This window comes from Amphiura filiformis, chromosome 3 (assembly GCF_039555335.1).
Source record: "Amphiura filiformis chromosome 3, Afil_fr2py, whole genome shotgun sequence".
Taxonomy (NCBI): domain Eukaryota; kingdom Metazoa; phylum Echinodermata; class Ophiuroidea; order Amphilepidida; family Amphiuridae; genus Amphiura; species Amphiura filiformis.
This window is the reverse complement of record NC_092630.1, coordinates 80065191-80078401: the sequence shown is the minus strand read 5'-3', so window position 1 is coordinate 80078401 and position 13211 is coordinate 80065191. Positions and strand designations below refer to the sequence as shown.

The window sequence follows — 13211 nt, the reverse complement described above, 5'->3', positions numbered from 1 at the left end:
ATTTCCCAATATTAATTATACACATTCACCTTTCACATTACATCACTTCCGGGGGGTTTTCCTGATGGTGCAATAATGACCTGGGGCTTTCCAAGTTCCAAACATAGCTCTGACTTTGTTTACAATAATTTGGGGGAATTCCAAAACGACTTTCCACACCATTATCTTGCACGTACAAGGGGTTTCCCATCTCATGAAATACTTTCAGCTTGTAAACAAAGTTAAATAATTAAATTAAATCAAATTACTCAGGGCACATCACACAGGTAAGTATGTCAAAATTAAAACAAACAGCCACTACATTGACTCTTTAGCTCTTAAGACATTATTTGTTGAAATTGGTTAAGAATTAAAGAAACTTTGATCTAAAACCTAATAAAGAAACGAAATCAAAAGTTGCACTTTTGTGTTCTAATCAATGAAAGCACGACGCTAGTTTCAACGTGCTAATCAATGGAAGCACGGCGCTAGTTCTCTTGTTCGCGAACGCTTTGTGTACATATCAATAGGGCATGCAATGCAGCAAACTGCAACTTTTAAATTGGCATCTTCCTTGGGTTTTTGGATCGTCGTGTTTTTATTTCTAGAACAATTTTAACAAATGAGGTCTTAAATTCGAGCTAAAAGATGCATCTATTGGCTGCTGGTTCCAATTATGACATATCTGTCTTTGTTTAGGATATACAGGGGGTGACCATAACTGGTACTTTAATTTTTTGGCTCACTGTAGAATGGCATTCACGCAGTTTTACTTGAGCGTAAGTTAGGACTTAATAAACACCCGCACTAACAAAAACCGAATAATTCCCGCCTATTACGAGCTGTATTGAACCATCAAGGCCTATTATTCAGTTCTTGATAATTCAGTTACAGATTAGTGGTAAGGATTGAAAATGAATAATTATCGTAAAAGTCTTAAATCTAAAAAAATGAATTGCCGATGGTACAGTTCTTTCAGTATATAATTTAATCTTTGATGTAACTGAATTGGATCCGTGGAAGAGTCACCGTTGATGACTCTATACAGGAGTCATTCGACCCCCAATATGGAGTCATTTTAGACATAGAGTCGCGTAGTGGCTGGACGCTGCATCTAGAGTATCCCAGACTCCATTTATAGAGTCACCCTGCCTCCATAAACAGGGTCACTCCGACAGTTTGGAAATAGCACAAATTAATGATACACATAGACGTACATCAAAATTCAGAGGCTGAACCACAATCATTTAGGAATGGGAGAATTATACATTCTATGGTGTCAACAGCCAAACTATTCCAGAGTCTGACTCTCTTGAAGAGTCATAAATTTCTTGACTCCGTCGACGACTCTGAATGCAGAGTCAATTGACTCCACAAGTAGATTCAGGTGACTCCTTTTGAGAGTCAGTGCTAGTTTACTCCACTTAGAGAGTCACTTGACTCTAGTCTGGCTATCAGTGTACACATGAGCTTGTATGCACGAACGTGTTATCCATCATTTGATCGGGGAACTCGAAAAAGATTCCGAATTTAATATTATAACTTAAATTTAAATTTTACTGTCATTAAATCACTTCAGGCTTAGCCCTTTACGTGGTATTTTAGTACACCGTTGAGCCTTACAATTATGCAAGAAGTAGAAATTCGATAAAAATTGTGGGCGTCGCTGTGGAGCAAATCACAAATTATGGCTTGAAGTCCTTTTTTTAATGGTTTCTTTAAAATTCGGTTCGAAACATTTTAAAATGTAGTCTGATTAAAGTTAAACAACAAGCTCCAAGTAAGGATTCGAATTGCGTCCACTTGTTTCTTTGACGCTTTTTGACTGCAGTTCTCGAAGACGATTATATCCTCGCTCTTCTTCAGCCATCTGAGTAGTCCCATACACCGGGATATTCATTTCAGGATCACTGTTACCTACTCGGGTGGGCATTAACATCTCCATGTCACTATTGTTCGCAGGTGTAACGTATATGCATGATTCTGCCCTTGACGTCGCTCTCGACCCAAGTGTATGAGATGGTCTTGGCACAGGAACTGGTGCGGGATATTTACTTCCTCTCTCTCGGCAAGAATGAGATTTGGGACGCTGGCCTTTGACATGGTCATAAACACTATTCGGCTTGTCATTGTATACATTTTCATGCAGCTGAACAAAGAGAGCATTAATTGCATATGCACTTATATCTCTTTTCTTCTTGTTATTACCATCACGAGCCGACACATACGCATACGCGTAAGCATGATCCATATTTTTGACTGGCACTAAGGGACTATCAAATGGTTTATCGTCAGCTCCCTTTGCATGACGACAGCGTAGCCAAGCTACTATGACTGTTATCACTATAACAATAGCCACAACAATGGCAGTCGGTAACAAGACAGCCGATGTATTTGATTCGTGATCACTATCTGCTGGACTCAGAGGTTCACCAAAGAGCCCGTCACTAAAGGTTACCTTGAATACTATTGTTTCTGATTTCCCGGCTTTGTTTGTCACGATACACATAAAGTTACCCGGATCTGCGTTGTTCACCAATAAAGTGCCATTGTGAAATAATTGGTATCTTGGATCATTCACAAATCTACCGTTTGGATATATTGTTGACTGCGATATATAATGCCCCTCTGGAGTTATCCATTCAAGCACAGAAGAAAATCCGAACTTAGAGATCGGACACTGAAGCTGCAGTTCCATCCGCGAATCATTCGGCAGATGTAACACTTCGACATTTCTGGTCTCTCTCATACAATGTGCGAAAAGATCATATAACGGAATGCTCCATAAATCCCGTTGTTGCCATGCGAAAGGATTTTGGCAAGATATTCCCATCTTTAATAGTTTTGGCGCCCTTAACGGCCATTTTGCCCTTATACTTAATAACCCACACGAACACTGCCATTTGTTTTTTTGCAGATTAAGTTTACCATTGGTTTGTTCCAAAGGGGAAATCACGCTTTCATGTATAGACGTTAGCCTATTATTGTCTAATCTTAATGTTTTCAAATTTGGTATATTATCAAATATTCCCAGAGGTAATGTTTTCTGCTGCCCAGTATTTTGAAGCTGAAGTTCTTCTAAAAACGCAAAACCTTCAAACATTTCAGATGAAAGGGGATATAAATTACACCCTTGAAGCACCAATACTTTCAGGGCTGGCAATTCATTAGACATCCTGCTCGGAAGCTTAGAGAGCTCTGAATTGTCTCCGAGACGTAATGTAGTCAGATTACTCAATCCACGGAACACATTTGCTGACGATATCGTTCTCAACATAGTCTTGCCTAGATCTAAAAGCTCCAATGTACGAAGCCTCCAAAAAGTTCCTTCGGGTATATTCCTCAGACTGTTGCCGTACAAATCAAGAAACTGCAAACTGAATAAAGGTGCAAATGCGTTTTGCGCAATTCTATCGATGTTGTTTCCCCTTAGGTCAAGTCTTTGTAGTTTAGTTAAACCAGTGAAAACTTCTTCTGGCAACGCAGTGATCCTATTGAAACGCAAATTGAGAACTTGTAAACTGGTTAAGTAAGCAAACGAATTTGGCGGTATTTCGTGAACTACATTTCCTTGCAAATCGATTTCTAGAATATCTTGCATATTCTGGAAATATTCCTCGTTGATAGAATCAATGAAGTTAGATCCAAGTAACAAAACGTTGGCGTCTGATGGTATTTCCACTGGAATCTCAAAGAGTCCTACTCCCTCACAGCTGACTTTCCCTTTCCATGATATACAATTGCATTCGGAAGGGCATTGAGCCTCACACAAGTTACAATAAATAACATAAAAGCAAAGAGTCCTGAAGAGCAGGTGTCGCTGGAATATTAGAAAATATGAATACATTGTAGAAGCTTCAATTATCGCATTCACGGGTAAATCATAAACGGATCACGCATTGAGATGTCTTCAACCATTCTCACGCAGGCAGGTATCTTGGTTTCAATCATAAACTGTTACAGCAGGTTGCCTGTATCCTCCTGAAAATCAGAAAGAAGGAAGACAATGTTAGTTTAATATTCAACTGTGTTGCAATAAATTATTAGCATACAAAATAAAATTTCTCCTTATTAGCAGTGTTTTCCTGGGTCTCTGCCAAGGGCGTTTAATTCTATATCAGCTGCCACAGCTCACAGTATTATAGTATTGAAGTTGGCATTTTCATGCCACAAATCAACCAATCATATTGTGTAACATCGAAGGCACATTGTTTTCTTATGCTGCAGGGATAATGACTAAGATAATTGCCAACAGCGTGGATATGTCAGATGTAATTGTAAAGTGCAACTTCATCTTCACACCATATTTTCAAGATAAAGATCCGCCACACTTTCAAATTTTGTTTTGGTTTAGATATGTGCAGTAGTATAGATAGTGTACTAATTATAGATTTAGGATTTAAATTTGAATAGGGACTTTCAAAATTCACAATTCAAAGTATGTTGTCTATGCCTGGTAATTTACTTCATGGATCTGGGTCGCTGATATCCAGGCATTGAACCCTGAGCATTGTAAAATTATACTTGCTAGGGTATACGTTGTCTTTCTATATGTAAGTAAATGCAGTCTTCACATGATACTTGGCAACATCACTTTCAATCAGATCATATAACAGTACTTTCCATAGAATTAAACTTCCTTTGATTGAAACGAACCAATTACAGATAATGCAATGTCAAATAATATGAAAATGTAAGCCAGACAAGCACCAGGAAGGATGTCAAAACACAGTTGCCATCAACAACATGAGTTTTTATTGGCGGTTTCCGGCAACTTTGGCAGGATCACCACCCTCAGTTCGTTCAGTTTACGTTGAATTGTCATGTACACACATAGAGCGATTTCTGCAATATATGCAGAAAAATAGATTTCCTATTATATTGTTTTATATATTTTCATTATATTGCCCTTCATCATAATTATTTCTAATAACAACAAAATTTCAATAATTATTATCAAGCTTGTATGAAAAGGCAAAGGGCCGCGTTTGTAGTTTATATATGAGGAGATGGTTCACCCGGATGTTTCAATAGTTGTCAAATCGTTTGGTGACAAATTAGAATGACATCATTGTAAAGACATTTTAATGGCTTTTATATGAAACATTTAGATAATAGGGGCCTACTTGACGATTGAAGTCAAAGTTTATGTTCTTGTATTATGATAAAAGCATACTAACCGTCGTTTTATCTTTTCAGTTTCTGTTTCCGTAACCGTAATAGTTTTTGTAAGTCATTGTTATTCTGAAGTGGTAGTCTCCCAGGTGTGGCCAATCTTTTATTCTAGCGTTTTGTTAGTTACTGAAAATTTGAAGCTCGTGAATTTCAGTTTTCGTTTTGGTAAGTTATATAGATTTTTTACATAAAACCTTGAGATGTGCGGTTGGGTGCTAATCTAGACAAAAGAAGAGTCTAAATTTTACGGTCCTAAATTCGCGGTAAATTGTACGGCTTCAATTGACTTGTGTTTAGGTATATGCACTTACGCCTAGACGTAAGTGGCTCGTAAAAATTGTCTTGCATTGAAATATATACTAACCATTTGCCAAGTTATAAGCAAAAGTTTTTCATATTGGCGATGAAACGAGCGTCTAAAATAGTCAAATATCTCCCAATGAGGCGCGTACAAGTGGTGATTTGGTAATAATGTTTTATATTGAAATACAACAAAAGAATTGCATTGGAGCAAAGATAATGTATTCTATTCATTCGTATCACTGGCAAGCTAATCTGATAATTGGTTGGGTCTATATGCAAGGCTCGGGTTTATTTTAAATGTTTATTTTTGCAGAGCTTATTTTCAGTCATGGATCATACTGATAAATTTCGCAAGGGACGGAGAGGGAGGGAGGGAGGGAGGGAGGGAGGAGAGAGGGAAATACTTGAGACTGAACAAGTGAGAGTGGGAGGGCTGAGGAAGAAAGAGAGGAGAGGGAGAGACTGAAAGACTAGAAAGAGAAGAACTCGAGAGGAGAGAGTAGGGACTGGGGAGGAGGTGGGAGACTGATCATGGGGGGGCAAGAGGAAGCAAAATAGGGAGATAGACATTGATGGAAGGGCGACACTGTGGCCATGCACACGTGCTTTGGGGTTCGACAGGCTCATAAGCGGACCTTTTGTGATTTTAGGGCTTATTTGCAACGTTTTTACAGAAAAAAGTGGACTTTGTCATTCGGATTGGCATGCATTTTGTCAAATTAATATAGACACTGGTGTTAACATAATCTGTTCTCTCCCGATTTTATTGACATAAGCAATCACCTCTATTGAAATAAGCTGATGGGTACTTCAGAGTTAACAATGAAGTCAGATTACAGTAACTTACTGAATCCCTTGCGTTTTCGTATCTGAACAAAAGACTTACGGAAACTGAAAAGATAAAAAGACCCTTAGGCAATAGAAACAAATTACTTCGATCTTTCGATCGACCATCGGTGCTTGGTCGATTCTTATTATTTATGAAATCAATTAATTTACTATTGTTAATTGTGATAACATAGTAATTTGTACATGCAGTGATATTATTAGTTATTAGGTGAAGCGGAGGTATGGTACGGGAAATTATCGTGCGCGAAGTGTCATACTGGGTGAAGCCGAAGGCTGAACCCAGTATGACACTGAGCGCACGATAATTTCCCGTACCATACCGACGCTGAACCTAATAACGAATTTATCATACCACTAAGTCATTCTAAATATTGAAATAATTACGTTTTTAAACATTTTAATTGCTACTAAATAGGAAAAACATTACAAAAAATAGATGACTGTTCCGCGTATTACAGATTGCGTGCATTTTACGCGCCCGGTTTACGCGAATCGCCTTTATACGCGTACCTCGCCGTACACGCGTATCGGGCTTGCGAAATACGCTCTCACTGACTAGATATAAAGCGTAAAATACGCACTCACTGACTAGATACGAAAATATATCAGGTTAGCGGTGTTCTTTTATGTTTCTCTTAGTGGCATGATAATGGCCAATATAAATTTAGCGTTAATTCAGACTATTAGTTGATAGTTCATTAATAACAAGCACCGAAGTAGCATTGACGGTCGATCCAAAGATCGAACAAATTTGTTTCTGGTGCCTAACCGCGGCACAGTTTTTTGACAAGAACAATGATGTGCCAAACGCATGCAGCTAGCGCTAATAAATTGCATTAGCTTGAGGTACACTAATACAAAGGGTTAAGGGCTGGGGTATGAACGTTTGGACAGTATTTATTTTGGGACATTATAGCACATCAGACATATCGAATTGCATTCTGAATACGAAGAATGTCATTCTGATATCAAATAATTTTGATTTTTGAAATTCGCAATTTAATACACATTTTATGGCAAATCATTAAAAATTGATATTTTTGATATTTATCAGTACTTGAAGTAAACTTTATAAATCTGATGATTTATACTTAAAGTGTATGTAGGTGGGATGAAAAGCCGACGATCAATTGAAAATTTTGACCTTTCGTATAGAAGATATGGATTTTTTTTCCCAAAACACCAAAAAAAATTAGGTCTTTTTGGGAAAAAAATCCATAACTTCAATATGATAGGTAAAAATTTTCAATTGACTGTCGGCTTTTCCTCCCTGCTACATACACTTTAAGAATATATCATTAGATTTATATAATTTACTTCGAGGACTGTTATATATCAAAAATTTGAAAAATATCAATATTTTATAATTTGTCATAAAATTTGTATTATATTATGATTTTCAAAAAATGAAAATTATTTGATATTAGAAAGACATGCTTCGTATTCAGAATGCAATTCGATAGGTCTGAGGTGCTCTCATGTCCCACAAAAAATACTGTCGAAAAGCAATAAACGCTCATTTTAGATCCCTTAAGGGAGTGGCAAAACTCTTTCACACTTTAACATACCGTATACAAACTAGCCAGTAAGCAACCCTTTTTTAAACCTATCGAAGAAATTACTCATCTGTGTTCAGAGAAATAGATCGTCGGAAAAAATATCTTTTGCCCTGAAACTCTCGTTGACAACTTGGAGAGGATTCACTACTAAGTCTTCACAAATCCAAAATATGCTTGTGTTTCGTGCGTAATATAATATATTCACCTAAGCTTCTGTTACTGGAGATTTTGCAGTAACAGGAGCTTAAAAAATTACGGGTGTTAACTACACTTTGTACAACAAAGACGTGATAAATGTACTTTAATTGGCGTAATTATTCTACGGTAACCACAACCTGAAGTGTTAGATAATTATAATTAAAATTATAATTATAATTAATTCTTGTGACCAGGGACTTCTTTGAAAGCGATCAAAGCCCATTCAGTGATCCTAGCGAAAGTGTAAACAAATAAAAATTGTGTATAAATTGCTAAAGGTAAATGACAAGTCATTAACATTGTCATTAGGTATTTTTGAAATGAACAAAATGGCAAACAACGAGGACTGTTGGTTTATTCCCACTTGGTCCAGTCTCATTTGGTCCAATCCCACTAGTCCAATCCCATTTGGTCCAGTAGAAGCGTACATTTAAATGAAAGCACAGATCCTTCGAGAAATTGTGCTTAAAGTAACCCAGGAGTTGAACGTAGCAGCAAAATTATATTGGTTTGTATTCGGTATCCATGGAAGGAAATGTGTCCGGCTCTCATTGGATTATTCTTTTTGTTTCGTAAATTTGGAAGAGGTCAAAACATGTTATAATCAATAAAAAGTTGCCATTATTTACTTAATCCCATAATGAAATATCACAAGACGTGGAAGCCCAATGGTTACATCTTTTGGTAATACCTTCCAATGAGGAAATTTACTTTACCACTGAACTTACAATTGTAGGCCATTTAGAACATTGTTGTTCAGAAAAAAATATTGAAATCTTCATGTTTCAATTTGACATTAAGATGCTAAGTGAGTAATGTATATAATTGTTATTGATTATTACATGTTTTGATTGCCTCCAAATGCATGAAACAAACCGAATAATCTAATGAGAGCCGAACAGATTTCCTTCAATGGAATACAATATAGAAGAGTCAACATATGTACAGGTTTACCTTCTTGTTTTGAAATCAGGTTAGTCAACTTTGAGACACAACCGGAGTGTAATATTGGAGTCGGAAGTGATCCAAATCTTTGCAAGTTAACACACCTTCCGACATGTCCGATGTCAACATCGAGGTAAGAAGTGACCATAACAAAAGATGTGACAACAATATGATAATAAAGTATATATTTGTGAAATATTCTGAATCACAGAGGTATAGACTATGAATAGATAAAGTAAATAAAGTAAATATTTTTCAACTGTTCATCTGGACTTCGTCTGTTCTCCAGCGCCAACCCATTAGGCCAGACGTTGCGTCTTGGATGATACTGTAACCATCAGAAATAGCAAGTCCAGATGAAATCTTTAAAATATTTGATTTACTTTAATATTATAATAACCATCATTAATTAAAATGTTTGCAAATACCCTGGGTGTACGTGGGTGAATTTGAATTAATATAAGGTGAACCTAAACCGGTGGTGCAAATTTTTCTTGTTCTGTTCTAAAAGCTCTTACTTGACGTTTTTTCAGGTTACAATTCCGAGCCAAAATACGTAACCACTTTGGAAATTACGTTTTGTTGTTAAAATGAGCGTGTCTTTCAAGAGCAACCATTGAAGCTCTAGCCAAGCAGTACCAGTATTGTATTCGTAGGTGTATTTGGTGTTGGATTAGGTTTACGCAAGCTATTTGTGCCATTAGGAGCTACCCAGCAAACACAAAAACGTTTTAAAAACGTTTTAAATAAGTTATATTTTGGCTTTTGGTTTAGGTAAAAACGTTTTAATAACATTAAAATGTCGGGTTATATAAAGGTCAGGAAAGCGTTTTAAAACGTTTTGTATGAAAACACACCACAACAATATTTTTTTATGTTTTCAAAAAATGTTATTGTAAACTATTTTTGCAAACATTATTGCCAAATATTGTGTCAATACTTAAATAACATTATGTTGAAATATTTGAACCCAGTAAACACAGAAATGTTCTTAAAACGTTTTTCAAAACCTTTTAATAACATTTAAATGTCGGGTTATATAAAGGTCATGAAAACGTTTTTAAAACGTTATTGAAAATATTTTGGACAAACATTTTTCGCAAAATATTTTTTCAACCCCAAAATAACATTCTGTTTAGAATGTTTTGTATCAAGTTTTCAAGAATGTTTTTGGAATGTTATTAAAACGTTTTATACCCTTTATATAACCCGACATTTAAACGTTTTCTGTAAAACATTTTGTTTGCTGAGCAGTAGATTATCAAAAAAATGTTTTGTAAGGTTATGAAAACGTTTTATACTCTTAATATACCCTTTATATAACCCGACATTTAAACGTTTTCTGACAACCTTTTATAACCTTTTGCGAATGATGTCGAAAACGTTTTGTGTTTGCTGGGTACATCGTATCATTACGGAAATTGGTTCAAACGTTATAATCATGTAAGAAAGTCCAGTTTTAGCAGGAAATAGCTGACCCTGAGAAAACTTACGGAAGAGAGTTTGGACTGGAAATCAAATGCACATAAAGTCGTCGTGAACGGCATGTGGTCGAACCCTGGACCTAAGTGCTGCAAAGCGAGGACAGAACCGCTATGCTATCCAGCCGTCACACTGTATTCGGATGCATATTATTTATATGGTCGAATCCAATGAAAAGTGTACACGGCATGTTCAGGGCCATAACTTAAAAGTTTTAATCAATTGGCATTCGTTTTTGTATTGTGTTTATTTGCCTTGATCATACGCTTCGCGCCATATATAATAAGACCCCCCTTCTGTGAAAAACTTAGACACAGAGACCCCAAAACATGCTATTTTTACCCATTTTTTTCAAAATATTTCTTAAAGTATTTTTAAAAACATCTAAATCAGTTGTGAAAAGAAGTCATTGGATTGAATCTAAATTGATTTCCTGAAAGGTGTGTATTCAAAGATTGCCTGTTCAATTTTTCACATATTTGTACATAATTATGAATTTTTTGTGATAATTTGTTGAGTGGTATTTTTTACATTACCTACGAATACAATTTTTCATAGCACTAGATATATCTTTAAAAAATGGAAATCACTAATAAATGCGCAATTGATACAAGCTTTGATATGTCCAATACTGAAATGCATTGCCTTCGGACATCTTTATTATTGTGTTTAGCTGCCAGAAATTCTAAATGGCACAAAGGTAGGTTTGGTAAAAAATATGCATTACCTCCGAATACATGCCATTTCCACAAAGTGAGAGAATAGTAAACAATAGTTAAGCAATAGGTGCAGGGTAATACACTTTTATTTCTACCAAGTTTCAATAGCCTGCGTTTAAATATTTCTGAGATGTCAACAATAAAAGCAAGTATTCGTAGGTAAATTTCGGTAACCGAATGTTACCTACGAATACAATTTGACATCATGACAGTATTGTGAAACACCGCCATTCATGCCAATGCCCATATTGGTACATAACGAAGGCCTGTATGTTTGCTATCAAATCATATGTCAATGAAAGTTGTGAATTCACATACATGCCCACCATACAAAACTGAATACGACTTAATTGTTGAAAAATATGTACTGAAATAGACGACGGTCTGCTCATTTGAAAGAAAAATCAGATTCAAAGAAGATTAGAAGGGGATAAATACTTGGATTTATCAACTGTCATGTGTGCTTCATTTTAAATGTTGACCGACCTTCTGGTTTCTGAGTAATTGGTGTCCAAATTGATTTATTCGAAGGTAACTTTTGACGTTTTCGCTAAGGTTACCTACGAATACCATGGAAAAAACGACTGTTCTCATTGTCTCATGATCTAGACAACACATTGATGGACCCTGGTATAAAGCTAATTGTAGTTGTCCTCAAACGAAAGGCCACAAGACGTAACTGACTCCAAGATGGACTTCACAAGTCTGCAATAACGGTTTTAAGCGATTTGTGTGCAATTAAGCAAATTAAAGTCACTTTAGTGCCTTTGTTTCTTACTTCAATCCTCTTTCAACCGCTGTGAACCGACATTATTAATACATGATAGGGTCTAAAGTATCAAAAAAAATTTGATCTAAGGTAATAGCATTTATTCATTTGGACGTACCATCTGAAAGAGATCTAAAAACTACCATTTTATTAATTCATTACCATAATAGCAAAATTTAAACCTCTAAACTCAATATAGATATTGTTAAATCGCTCATGTTACCTACGAATACCCGGGTTTCTTCACCTTTTCATTGTATAAAGCGTTAGGTGTATGCGTATAATTCCTAATATTCTTGAAAACATATATCCTACTCGTTCTTATACAATGTGTAAATTGATTCATACTCATTTGATAAATAAAATACAGAAACTTACCTAAACTTCATTTTCAAAAATAAACTAGCATAAATTGACTAAGATCATATTGATCGCGTTATAAAAATAAAAACACATATTTTCTGGTTGAGCTAGCATTTTCCTGACACCCTGTGGTCTACATTACACGAAAAAAGCGTTAATGGGAATATTCCATCAGTTTTAGGTTGATTAGTATTGCGATAGTGAAAGCATCCTAGTGGTATTCGTAGGTAACATTGGGTTTTGATATCACATTTACTATCACACGTCCTGGATTTATTTTTCAAGATTAGTAATGGCACTTTTGGTTCCTATAAGGCTAATATGTCATCAATCAATGGGCAAAAGGAAAAAAATTGTGGAGACATTTTTATTTCGGACTTTTATTTTTGGCCCGTGGACACTTTTGGTTGGATTCGACCATATATATGTCTGTTATATACATTGACGATCAATGATTCATATACACACGTATCGTAATGTTACATACGCCTATAAATCAAGTGATGAAATTATGATATTATGTAACAATGAATAAAGACGGCAGATAATTAAAGTAACTATATTTTGTACAGGGAATTTTAGTCACCGTGTGTAACGCTTGAAGAAGGCTCCAAGACCCTTGTTGAGCTTCAATCACTGGCGCTCATTTTATGCTGCTCTTTACTTCTTGGAAGTGCACTCTCTGGAAGTATAGGCCTATATGTCAAGCTCGTTATCTATTGTCCTGCTTCAAAGTACATCTCACTAAATTGTACTTAGGCCTATACTGGTTTCCGTTTCTGTATAGCAACAAAATGTAACAATCATTCTGGTCATACATTTGAAATGCTTTGCATTTACGAAAACGGCGATCGGCTGATCAGTCAAATA

The 13211-nt window shown here is 35.8% G+C and overlaps 1 protein-coding gene across 2 annotated transcripts in view; it reads right to left on the bottom strand.

Moving 5' to 3' along the window:
* Positions 1-679: 679 nt before the first annotated feature.
* The window catches only part of LOC140149232 (uncharacterized), a 31866-nt gene continuing 19334 nt past the window's right edge, over positions 680-13211 (bottom strand). For both annotated transcript variants that reach the window (XM_072171457.1, XM_072171458.1), the window contains exon 2: positions 680-3960. In XM_072171457.1, coding sequence (XP_072027558.1) covers positions 1742-3826 — 2085 coding nt within the window. In that variant the 5' untranslated portion in view covers positions 3827-3960 and the 3' untranslated portion in view covers positions 680-1741. The remainder of the gene's footprint in view (positions 3961-13211) is intronic.